Source organism: Saccostrea cucullata, unplaced genomic scaffold, assembly GCF_032062105.1.
Source record: "Saccostrea cucullata isolate Sc308-1 unplaced genomic scaffold, CSIRO_AGI_Scuc_v1 ctg2166, whole genome shotgun sequence".
Classification (NCBI taxonomy): domain Eukaryota; kingdom Metazoa; phylum Mollusca; class Bivalvia; order Ostreida; family Ostreidae; genus Saccostrea; species Saccostrea cuccullata.
Window position 1 is genome coordinate 75157 of NW_026938832.1, and position 12935 is coordinate 88091.

The following is a 12935-nucleotide window of genomic DNA, read 5'->3' on the forward strand; positions in this document are numbered from 1 at the left end:
AACGATATAAAAGAAGACTAAAATATCGTATTCCGTACTATGTTCTTTAATTATTGTAGAATTCTTAAGCCCTACATGGTAGGTTACTGCAATGTTGTAAGAACTAATAATTGGATAAATAGTCGAAACTTTCCCTTGGACATCACAATGTTAAATGCAGGTTTTATGAATTCAAGACATTTGCTTGGCTTTAAATATGATGTTATAATGCACGTGCGTCAAAACTGTCTTCCAAATCGAAAATAGTTCATGGAGATCTTGATAATTGAGTGTACAGAATGTCTACTAAAGCAAGTTATTATTTTTGGATTTGAAGCTTATGTCAACTCAGCCAACAACCCCCCCCCCCCCCCCCGACCTAACTGACAACAATATGGGAGCTAACTCTTGAAATGTTTATGCCTAATGATGACCCGGTCCTTATAATCTTGATAGGCTTTGAAAAGAAAATGAGCTTTTATTTGTTGTGGCCCTCTTAGATATTTTTAATGTTGAAAAATTATCCAAAAAGGGAATGCTAAATGGGACATCCAATGGGTAAAAACTTGTCAAAATAGTATTAATTCTTAAATCTTAATCCTTACTTCATCCCCAAGGGTATATTAATGGTAACTACGATGCACTTTTAATATCAACATTCCCAAACTGTACTTTCTGACTTATCATATGGTTCATAATTTGGAAATTACCTTAAAAGCAGATAGCAATTTTTTAATCTAAACAAAGATTATCCAACCTGTATTATTTATCCCATAAATGAATACCTGTAATATTTTATTTGCTACAGAGACAGGTCCACTAAACAAAAAATGATCTAGACCCCACTTAAATTTATACAAATATTCATGAATGATCATGGTTTCCTCACATAAACCCCTTTCAAAATTAAATGCATGCTATTTGTTTATCCCTTGTCACATTTACGGTGTTGTATTGATTATTTGTCTTGTTTGTATTTTAAATTTACTGTGATATTTGTTCTAACGTTGTTCCGTAGTTTCTTTCAGTTTTCCCATTCTGGACCCCTTCGAACACCCTCTTTGGTACCTCTACATTACCTGTATTTATATACCTGAGTTTAGGCTTCCGCCCTTCTTAAAAACCGGCTTTCGAGATATAACAGCACGAGTTCTGACTGACCACTTTTTACTGCCAAAGTTTTGTAAAGTTAAAGTTAAAGTACTGAGTATATTTTAAAGAGTTATTACAGACACTGACTTCTGAGGTGAGTAACATGTTTATTTACATTTTCTTCTCTGTTTTGTTAATTAAACGGTCCTGGGATAACTTTGTTATTTCAAAGTATTTTAATTTTAGTTTATTCGTTTGAATGTTCGTTCGTATGTATAGTTTGTATATTCTATAAATATCATAGTGAGTAGTGTTAATTGAAAGTATCGGCTCTAGTATTGTCGTATTTAGTTTCATTATGATTCTAAACAGTAAAGTAACTATGTAAGTAAAGTTACTGTGTGTAAGTGTAAGTTACATGTAAAATAATGTAATTGTTGTGTAAAAGCATTTAATACAAGTTCTGTAATGCAGCGCTGTGATGTTGACCCCATTATTATTCCATGTTCGTGTATGGTGGGTTATGTGGGTAATAACTTGTATGTAGCTTTGAGTATTCAACTGTGTAACTTAATGTGTTTACAATTGTTGTATTATGTAGGTCCCGTTGGACGTTCTACGTCGTTTTGTGTATGGTGTCAGTGTATGGTGCACAGAGTATGGTGTGATGTAGAAACTTACCGTTGTGTGGACAGACAAGAGCCAGAATACTATGTACAATAAGTTGTCTATATAAATGTGAAAACGTTTTTTTGAGTTTTTCATTATTTGGAGATTACTAGGGAAAGAACCCGCAACAAATGGTGTCAGAAGTGGGATTTCTTCAACATGTAGGATCAAAGGAAAACAACAAGCACAATAATGTCGACGATTGGTATCAAGACGACATGTGGAATCTCTTGGACTTGTGATGTCTGGTACACGTGGTATGTCTAGGATCTCTGGAGCATTGTGGTATTCTAGGATCTCTGGAGCATTTGGGATCAAATCAACAGAATTTCCAATGGTATGGGCTATAATTCCAAAGAGGCAACCCAACGGACAATCAAGATCCAAGATCCTGGAAATTCAGCTGGAAACAGTGCCTGAGGGAACTTTGATCTCTTGACGGAAACCTTTCTGCATGCTCTGGACCTGAACCAAGACATTGAACGGAGTTCCTAGTGTGCTAGTGTTTGCCTTTATTGACAAAATTAACTTTTGTTTTCTTGACTTTTGAATATGTAAATTCATGTGAATTTCAAACTTTGATAATTTGAATTTTTTATTGAATTTTGTTTATCAATCAAAGAAACATATTTTGTTGAAATATCACTTGTTTAATTTCCATTCAATTGTTTTCACTGTATTTTGTAGATTAGTTGGTGACCTAGTTATTCGGGACCTGGAGGTCAGCAGTTGACGCTGATATTACGAAATTTCCAAATTCAGCACTTCAGTAAGTTGTGTGTCTGTAAGTAGTTAGCGTTTTCACATCGCGTATCGCGTAAGTAAATAAAAGTGCTTGTATAGTCTAGCAACTAAACTCAGGTGTGTAGAGACCGGTATGTGGGGAAATTTCTAATTTCAGTTGTCTTTTATTGTTTGTCTGTATGATTTTGTGTTTTGTGACTTTTGATCATGGCAGAAGCTTTGAAAGAAATTATTGATTACGGAGTATCGTTAGGTTACAAAGAAGATACTCTTAGAGAATTTGTTAGACACCAGCAGGATATTAAGAGAGAAGAGCGGCTGGCAGAAAGAGAACGAGTAAAAAAGGAGCTAGAGTACCAGCGGATGAAGGAGAAACATGATAAACAGATGCAGCTGCAGCAGCTGACTCATCAACAACAAATGGAAATGCTTCATGAGAAAGAGAAGTTGAAAATAGCAGGGGTTGAGGAGGTAAGTGTTAAGTTCAAAGGTCCAAAAATCCCGGCTTTTGAGGATGGGAAGGATGAAATGGACAGCTATTTACGTAGATTTGAACGATATGCAGAGTTACAAAAGTGGCCAAAAACGTCGTGGGCTATGAGTCTAAGTGCACTCCTTAAAGGTAGGGCTCTCGATATTTATGCATTATTACCAGCAGATGATGCTTTAGATTATGACAAGCTATAAAGATAGCACTTCTTAAACGTTATGAGCTAACAGAGGATGGGTTTAAACACAAGTTCAAATCAGCAAAACCAGAAACGGGTGAGACATTTTCTGTTAGAATGAGTAGTTATTTGCTAAGGTGGCTGAAAATGGGCAAAATAGCAGAAACATTTGAGGCATTATTTGATTTAGTATTACGTGATCAGTTCTTGAATGCTTGTAACAGAGATTTGACCTTGTTTCTAAAAGAGAGAACACCAAAGAGTATACAGGAGATGGCACACTTAGCAGACCAGTATCGGGAGGCAAGAATGACCAACGCTGCGACCCTCAGCAATGTCAAAGGCAACGAATTTCAACACCCAGTAAAGTTTCGTTCTGGAAATCATAAAGACTTTTCAGGTGAGAAGAAAATACAAAATTCAAAGAAGTCATTTGTTCCAAAATCGGAAAGACGTTGTTTTAAATGGAATAGAATAGGGCACATTGCATCAGAATGCAGATCAAAACCGAAGATAGGAGCTGTAACAACGCAAGGACAGAAGGAAATCCATGATACTTCAGCTAGTACAGAGGAACATGCAGCAGAGGTAACATTTGTAAGCACAATGCCAACAGACACTGGAACCAATTCTTTGAATCTTGACACATCAACAAGAGTTTCATCATCATGCTACCAACTGCAACACAACATGCCAGTAACAGCAGGTTTTGTTGAAGGTAAGTCAGTTACGGTACTAAGAGACACAGGATGCAGCGGCATAGTGGTTCGAAGAAGTAAGATTGATGAAGCAAATTTGATTCAAGATAAGTTTCAAACATGTATTTTGGCAGATGGTTCATCTATTAGAGTACCAGTTGCTTCCGTCTTTGTTGACACGCCCTATATTACAGGAACATTTGAAGCATGGTGTATGGAGAAGCCAGCCTACGATCTTATCATCGGGAATGTAGCTAAGGTACGAGCACCTGGAGATCCTGATCCTGAATGGTCAGAGGCAAATGCTGTTGAAACACGTCAACAAGCAAAGGTAAAATTAAAACAGTATCCTCAACTCAAAGTTCCAGAAATACTTAAGGGAAACATCACTCTAGACGAGATTAAACTAGAACAACAGACCGATGACTCACTGCAGAGAATACGACAATGGGCAAGTTCCGGACAAGTGGTTGACAAACGGACTGCAACAATACGATGGTTCATGCTGAACGGATTTGTATATCGTGAATATCAAACCAAGACTGAATCAGGTAAGTCTTACAAACAGCTTGTAGTTCCAAGGAAATTCAGGGAAATTGTCATGAGATTGGCGCATGAGTCAATCATGTCTGGTCATTTGGCGATATCACGCACATCGTCAAGAATTCTTTCTGAATTCTACTGGCCTGGACTACAGACTGATGTCAAGATGTTTTGTCGTTCTTGTGACATCTGTCAAAGGACCATACAAAAAGGTAAGGTTTCTAAGTACCCCCTTCAGAAGATGCCACTTATTGATGTTCCTTTCAAGCGAGTTGCCGTAGACATCGTCGGACCTATGCATCCAATTACCGACAAAGGGAATAGGTATATTCTTACTTTGGTCGATTTTGCTACTAGATACTCTGAAGCTGTACCACTGCCATCCATTGAAACGGAGAGAGTTGCCGAGGCGCTCATAGACATATTTTCTAGAATTGGAGTTCCCGAGGAAATGTTGAGCGATATGGGTTCTCAATTTACATCATCAATTATGAGAGAGGTAAGTCGGCTACTATCGTTAAATCAACTCACTACTACCCCTTACCACCCAATGACAAACGGCTTGGTTGAGAGGTTTAATGGAACCCTCAAACAAATGTTAAAACGTATGTGCTCCGATCGTCCACGTGATTGGGATAAATATATTAATCCAGTATTGTTTGCTTACAGGGAAGTGCCGCAAGAAAGTTTGGGCTTTTCGCCTTTTGACTTAGTATATGGAAGACATGTAAGAGGGCCCATGGGCATTTTAAAAGAGCTTTGGACAAAAGAGATAGACGATGATCAGGTAAAGTCTACTTATCAGTATGTGTTGGATTTACGAGAGAGACTTGAGACAACGGCGGAGATAGCCAGAGAAAACTTGGAGAAGGCCTCTCAACGACAGGCGAGGTTCTACAACAGGTCAACTAGAGCAAGGAGTATGAAGGTAGGAGATAAAGTTTTAGTATTGCTACCCACAGATTCAAATAAGTTACTGATGCAATGGAAAGGACCTTTCAGCATCAAGAAGAAGTTAAACAAAGTTGACTACCAGATTGAAATGAAAGGTAAATTGAAGACGTTTCCTGTAAATATGCTTAAAAGGTACATTGACAGGAATGATGATTCAGGGGAACCAGATCAAGATGATGAAGCTCTAGTCACATCTGCTGTAATTGACTGTGCTGCGGAGGAGGAAGTTGACGAGTATGGCATAGCGAGTGCTAGGAATACCAAAGGTGTGGACATCAACCCAGAGTTATCACCTGAAGGACAGAAAAAAAGGTAACATCACTTTTGGATCAGTTTACTGATGTATTGTCTGATGATCCTGGCTATACCCATTTGATTGAACACGACATTAAGATAAACTCAAGTCAACCAATCAGAGTTAAATCTTATGCAATTCCATTTTCAATGAGGGAAATAGCTGATAAGGAAGTTGAGAAAATGTTGGAACTGAATGTCATTGAACCATCAGAAAGTCCATTTTCTTCTCCAGTTGTCCTTGTGAAGAAAAAAGATGACACTTTTCGTTTCTGTGTAGATTTTAGAGCTATCAATGCATGTTCACAGTTCGATGCAGAACCGATGCCAAATGCAGATGATATCTTTTCAAAGTTTGCCAACTACAAGGTATTTTCAAGGATCGACCTATCCAAAGGCTACTGGCAGGTTCCATTAACATCGTCAGCTAAACCCAAAACAGCGTTTCAGACATCCAAAGGCCTCTTCCAATTTCGAGTGATGCCCTTTGGTTTGGTGACAGCACCGGCGACGTTTTCCAGACTGATGCGTAAGTTGTTGTACGGAATGTCAAACATTGATAATTTTATCGATGATATCATTGTTTTTACAGAGGACTTAGATCAGCATTTGGAAGTTCTTCACGAACTCTTTACCAGACTGAGAAACGCCAATTTGACAGCAAAACCTCCCAAGTGTGCAATAGGGTACAAGAGTTTAGAGTGCTTAGGCCATATCGTAGGTGAGAACCAGTTAAAACCGAACCCAGACAAGGTAAGAGCAATTCAAGAGGCGCCAGCGCCAAGCACTAAACGTCAGTTAAGATCGTTTTTAGGACTCCTTAGTTTCTACAGGAAATTCATTCCCAATTTTTCATCTGTTGCACTACCCCTCACTGATCTGACAAAGAAGGGGTCGCCAAATAAAATTATTTGGAATCAACCTCAGGAAAAATCATTTCAAACACTTAAGGCAATGCTTTTGAAATCGCCTATTCTTAAACTGCCAGATTTATCAAAACAGTTCATTCTTCAGACTGACGCATCGGATAGGGGAATTGGAGCTGTACTGATGCAGTTTGATGAGCATAGTGGTTTGAAACTTCCGGTGGCGTATGCAAGTCGAAAATTGAAAGACAGTGAAAGTAAGTATTCTACAATCGAAAAAGAATGCTTGGCAATTGTTTGGGCAGTCCAAAAGTTCCATCTGTACCTGTATGGACGCGAGTTCCTCATTGAAACAGATCATCAGTCGTTGATTTATTTGAACAAAGCCAAAGTTATCAACGCTAGGATCATGAGGTGGGCTCTTGGTCTTCAATCATATAGATACCGAGTTATCGCCATTAGGGGAAGGGATAATCAAGGAGCAGATTATCTTAGTAGGCAGTGATGACTTAAAATGTCAATTTGTGTAAATACGAACTCTTGTTTTTAATCTTTCGTAAATGTGTGTTCTAAAGTATTAGCATACTTTTCCATAAGGGGGAGGTATTGTCACATTTACGGTGTTGTATTGATTATTTGTCTTGTTTGTATTTTAAATTTACTGTGATATTTGTTCTAACGTTGTTCCGTAGTTTCTTTCAGTTTTCCCATTCTGGACCCCTTCGAACACCCTCTTTGGTACCTCTACATTACCTGTATTTATATACCTGAGTTTAGGCTTCCGCCCTTCTTAAAAACCGGCTTTCGAGATATAACAGCACGAGTTCTGACTGACCAATTTTTACTGCCAAAGTTTTGTAAAGTTAAAGTTAAAGTACTGAGTATATTTTAAAGAGTTATTACAGACACTGACTTCTGAGGTGAGTAACATGTTTATTTACATTTTCTTCTCTGTTTTGTTAATTAAACGGTCCTGGGATAACTTTGTTATTTCAAAGTATTTTAATTTTAGTTTATTCGTTTGAATGTTCGTTCGTATGTATAGTTTGTATATTCTATAAATATCATAGTGAGTAGTGTTAATTGAAAGTATCGGCTCTAGTATTGTCGTATTTAGTTTCATTATGATTCTAAACAGTAAAGTAACTATGTAAGTAAAGTTACTGTGTGTAAGTGTAAGTTACATGTAAAATAATGTAATTGTTGTGTAAAAGCATTTAATACAAGTTCTGTAATGCAGCGCTGTGATGTTGACCCCATTATTATTCCATGTTCGTGTATGGTGGGTTATGTGGGTAATAACTTGTATGTAGCTTTGAGTATTCAACTGTGTAACTTAATGTGTTTACAATTGTTGTATTATGTAGGTCCCGTTGGACGTTCTACGTCGTTTTGTGTATGGTGTCAGTGTATGGTGCACAGAGTATGGTGTGATGTAGAAACTTACCGTTGTGTGGACAGACAAGAGCCAGAATACTATGTACAATAAGTTGTCTATATAAATGTGAAAACGTTTTTTTGAGTTTTTAATTATTTGGAGATTACTAGGGAAAGAACCCGCAACATCCCTAGAATTCCTGTATAAGTGATCTATTTTAAACCCAAACCATATACTTGACCCACCAATTCTATATACTATGACTGAACTAAGTTTGCAGAATTCCACAGCACAACTTTAAAGGATACTGATCTTCATAAAAGTTTCTACCTGAATGACCTACCGATCCCAGAAAGTTCAGCTTGCATGCATTTTAGTAAATAATGTTTAAATATTATGTAAGGGGGTATATATGCACGTTTCCGATTTCATACTTGTGATTTTTTAGACGTTGTTACTTACCTCTATAGTTTATTGTCGGCAAAGGCTTCAAAACGGAAGCTAAATGATAGAGCGAAGGAATTGTTCTGATCAAAATACAAACATTCTGGATCAAACTGACGAAAGCGATATGAACATTTTAACTCAAATTTATAAAGCATTTTGAAAATACTTCAAACTAAAAATATATATTAATTGTAAATCACACAAGTAAACAAACAACTCTCTTTTAGCATTACATATACATGGCACATTGTTTACATCCTGAAATGTATTCATTTTGACCTGGTAAAAATTGGACAACTCAAATAGGTTTCTTGACTTCTGATTGTCTACTTCAAATTAAATTACAAACTTTATGCCATGAAATAAAATCTACCAGGAAGTTAATTTTGACTCTGTACTGTCTCGGTACTTTGATTTTTATCTTTTCTTGAATTTCTAGGTGTACTTGGTATTTGGTGACCATTGGATTTTTACAAGAAGCACTGACTTCTACAGTTTACGTTTACTTGGACATTTAAACTTGTATCATGTAAGGAAGTACAGAATTGATAATACATAAGAAAACCTTTCTTGTGGTCATGGGTATGGTGTTAGGGGCACTAACATGTGAAAACCGGGAGCTGAGGGTAGGATTGTTTTCGTTTTCTTCAAGGACAATTTATATGTGCATTGAAATAAACGTTATTTCTGTTTTATTAAATGTTGAGCTAAATATTTATATCGTAAAGGAGCTACCGTACATAGCCCTAGTGTAAAAGTAAGCGTCAACTGTAAAAGTCAGGGCTCCTCGTAAAAGTCCATTATCCAATGTAGAAACATTGCTGACTGGCTGAGTTTAGATATTTGAACATTTTAGTATTATAGCAACAAATAACCATGTTTTACTTCAGCGATTCTTGATCTGAACGTATTGTTTACATACAATGTATTGGCCCAGTGTTAATTGAATTTAGTGGTACCCCGTCCTATGACAGAGTATTATTTGTACCTGTTGATTGGCTAGAAATTGAGGTCTCCACCCAGGCGCTTATCTCCTATTTCCGTCGCATATTGATTCCTCCGGATCAAACATGGGATTTGATTCTTCCGAAATGTCTTTTATTCTCTCTCTCCATCTTGTCCTACCGTTCACGGTAACTCTAACGATAGAGCGCTCGCTTCGTGAACGGGAGGTCGTGAGTTTGCATCTCGGCCACGACTGACCTAAGTCGATAAAAATGGGTAGCAACTGTTCCCTCGCCATGCATTCGACCCTTTGAAGTGAAAGTTGCGGGTCTTTTGGATGAAACCTCAAAAACCGAGGCCCCGTGTCAGCAGCAGGTGTTGGCACGATAAAGATTCTTCACTGCTCAATTGCCCTGATCGCCGAGTAAAGGTAAAAAATCTGAATCCCTTCACCGGCATACGGTGAAGTCTCCATATGAGTGAAAAATTCTCGAGAGGAACGTTAAACAATATACAATCAATCAATCAATCCATCTTGTCCTTATAAGCGACATGCTTTTTAAGATTGCTTAAAGTTATTCGAAGATACAGTCCCTGAAACGTTCTACTTTCCTATTTTTCCGTTCGCTCACCGTTCGTTCAGAGATCGTTCACTGTTCGTTCAGAGTGCGTTCACCGTTCGCTCTTCGTTCACGATATTGCGTTCACCGTTCACCGTGCGCTCGCGTTCATCGTTCACAAAACGTTCACCGTTCGCTCTTCGTTCCGTTAACTTTGCATTCACCTTGCGTTCACCGTTCACTTCTCGTTCACTCCTCATTGTCATTTGGAACTCCGAAGTGAAAGGATTCATCTTTTTGATGGAAAGGATTTACATGTTTTTTTTTTAATTAAATAACTCAGACATCGTGTTTGAAGAATAATTATTCTATTGCAAAAATTATCTATGATATTTATTTTTCTAATATTTTAACTCAGTTGTTACTTATTTCATGAATTTTCCCTGGAAAATAAAAAAAAAGTTAAGTACCTACATGTATGTAAAACGATGCTAAAATATACAAATCCACAAATGCTTCACGCACGTCATCAATTTGTTGTAATTTCAAAGAGGACAAATTATTAATGGATGTATAATAATTAATCCAAGTTTTTTACAGGACAAGAATACATAACAAAAAATTATTTCTACAGTAACACGTATTTTAACTACATGTAGGTTTGAGAATTATGAACAGTACTGTTAATTAAATATATTTGAAGCTTATTAAACTGATGGTGTGGTTTTAAATTTTGAAAAACCAACTGTTTAAAATAGTCTATTATTAGAGAAGGAAAATTCCTTCCTTCATCGTACCTAAACATAATGCTTAAATATATGTTTGCTATTCAGTATAATTAACACCCCCCCCCCCACCCCCTCCGGTGCCTTTTCTCCTGAAATAAAATTCTTATTGAGTTTTTTTCAGTATATATTGATTAATATTCAATTTGTATTGTAACACAAGAAAATCAATCTTAAAACAACATAAAACAGTCCTTAAACTATAGTATTTTAGAATAAACTTGTGCCGACATTAGTATTTTAAATTGGCAGGGAATATGTTTCAAATTCAATTGAAAACGTAATCCTTCCAAGTAAATATTCGAATTTTTTTTTCCTGCAGGAATGCAAAAAACAGATCTAGAAATGATAGGGAAAAATATTAAAACTTCTTGAAATACTAAGTGACTCTTTGCCTTCGGCATGTTCGGTGAAACGCGATTTCCACACCTCCACTGTGTCGAATTATTTTGATTGACAGCACAAGCACGCTACTAGCACGGACTTCCTGTGAACTGTGTGAACTTGATGATGTAATATAAAAGCCAATGATTACTGTCAAATGGATTTGTTAATCTAAAAAAAGATTACCTTTGCTGCTTCGAATGATGATTCGAAGTTAGCTAAAATAAATGTCATAAAAGAATACAAAAGGCAAATAAATATAGCATATTTTGCATAAGAATTTAAATAAAACGAGAGTTTTTATGCAGTACGATGACCTTCAATGTCAACAGATAATTGTGAATTTAAAAAAAAAAATTCGTTATTTTACTCAGAATTGCTAGGCATGGAAATATATATGTATGGCTGTTTCAACCGCGTACAATGTAATTAATTCATTCTATAAGTAGTAGTTTTATCTTCAGAAGTCCACATTATTTTATTAATGAAAAGAATAAGCATTTTTACTATATGAATAGATTAATTTTATATTTAATCTACACGCGTTCGGAAATAAATATACATGTTTTACGGCAAATAAAATCGTGTTTAATATAAAAATATCGATTTAAAACAAAGGTACAATTATGTACAGAACAAAAATGTTTTATTATTTATTAATTTATTTATTGTTTATTTATATTTAAGCACCTGAAATTAGAATTATAGAATAATAGAATAATATCAATGCAAGGAAAAGATCGGAGGCATTCCGAAAAAAATCGTTCATCTTGCGTTAACCATGCGTCCACCGTTCACTTTGCGTTCGCGCTCCGTTTGCGTTCTGCGTTCACTCATCGTTCACCGTTCACACATCGATCACCAAGTTGCGTTCAGCGTTCGCACGTCGTTCACCCACCGTTCGCTCTGCGTTCGTTCAGCGTTCGTTCACCGTTCAGGTGGGAAAGTAGAACGTTTCAGGGACTGTAGCTATGAATGCACAACTGAATAATGTCAGTACCGACACAAGCATTAGAGCATGCTGCATTTTGTCACCAAATTATCTCCGAAAATCCAAAAAATATTAAGCAATCCAAATCGTTTTAGGTTTCAAAGATATTCTGAAGCGTTAAAATCACTGATTATTTAAACTTACTAACACTCTGTCCTTTACTTTACCATTATTTAAAAGAAATAGCTCTGTATTTTTTAACTGTCTTCTGGTATTCGGCATTGATAGGAAAAAGATGTGTCACTGTCGTGATCCCGTGCCGGATTGGACAAAACAAGATGGCGGCGGGAACAAATCGAAAAAGGTAGGTACCTGAGATTTCGGTAAATATCCCCCGTTAACCGTCAGATAAGCTTGATTCGAAGATACTGTCGAATTGCTAGTAAAATGTTTATTAGTGTGTTTAATTGCTACTTTTCCTATCGTTCCTTAAACTTGAACATTTAACGACTGAAGACTGCAGAATTTCTCCGATTGAGTTTGAAGCGGCATAAAGTTGTTTTTTTCTTCGATTTTGACAGTTTTATGCATCCAGCAGCAGGAGAGTGGCTAACAAATGATACTCTGGAGTAATTCTGACCTGGTGTTATATGTTTATTTGTTATAACCCGTTTTATTACAAAAATATTTCGATTTAAAAATGTTGACACGTGCTGGATTGGAATCGGTTAATTTTAATGGAAATTGTGCCGGATTAGACTGCATTTTTGGTGCCGGATTGGATGATGTTCATGATAGTCATTTATGTAATAACTTTTTTCTCTTTTATTTTTTAAGCTATGGATGCATAGTTCAATGCAATACCAGGAGGAATTTAATAAAGCTTATCTAAGCATCTGCACTCAGGAGTTTTGTAGAGATGACACTACACAAGCACATAAAAATTGACCATGAAGCAGCAGAGAGGTAGATGCATTATCTCCGGCAGCTGCTACAGA

The 12935-nt window shown here is 36.6% G+C and overlaps 1 protein-coding gene across 1 annotated transcript; it reads left to right on the forward strand.

Annotated features, from left to right (window-relative positions):
• The first annotated feature begins 3299 nt into the window (after positions 1-3299).
• On the forward strand, positions 3300-5663 carry LOC134251482 (uncharacterized). Its single transcript, XM_062733902.1, has one exon. The coding sequence runs from the start codon at positions 3300-3302 to the stop codon at positions 5661-5663; it is 2364 nt and encodes a 787-aa protein (XP_062589886.1).
• Positions 5664-12935: the final 7272 nt, after the last annotated feature.

Excerpts from the sequence above, each read along its gene's own strand:
- LOC134251482 (XM_062733902.1), top strand. The coding sequence starts at position 3,300 with ATGGGCAAAATAGCAGAAACATTTGAGGCATTATTTGATTTAGTATTA.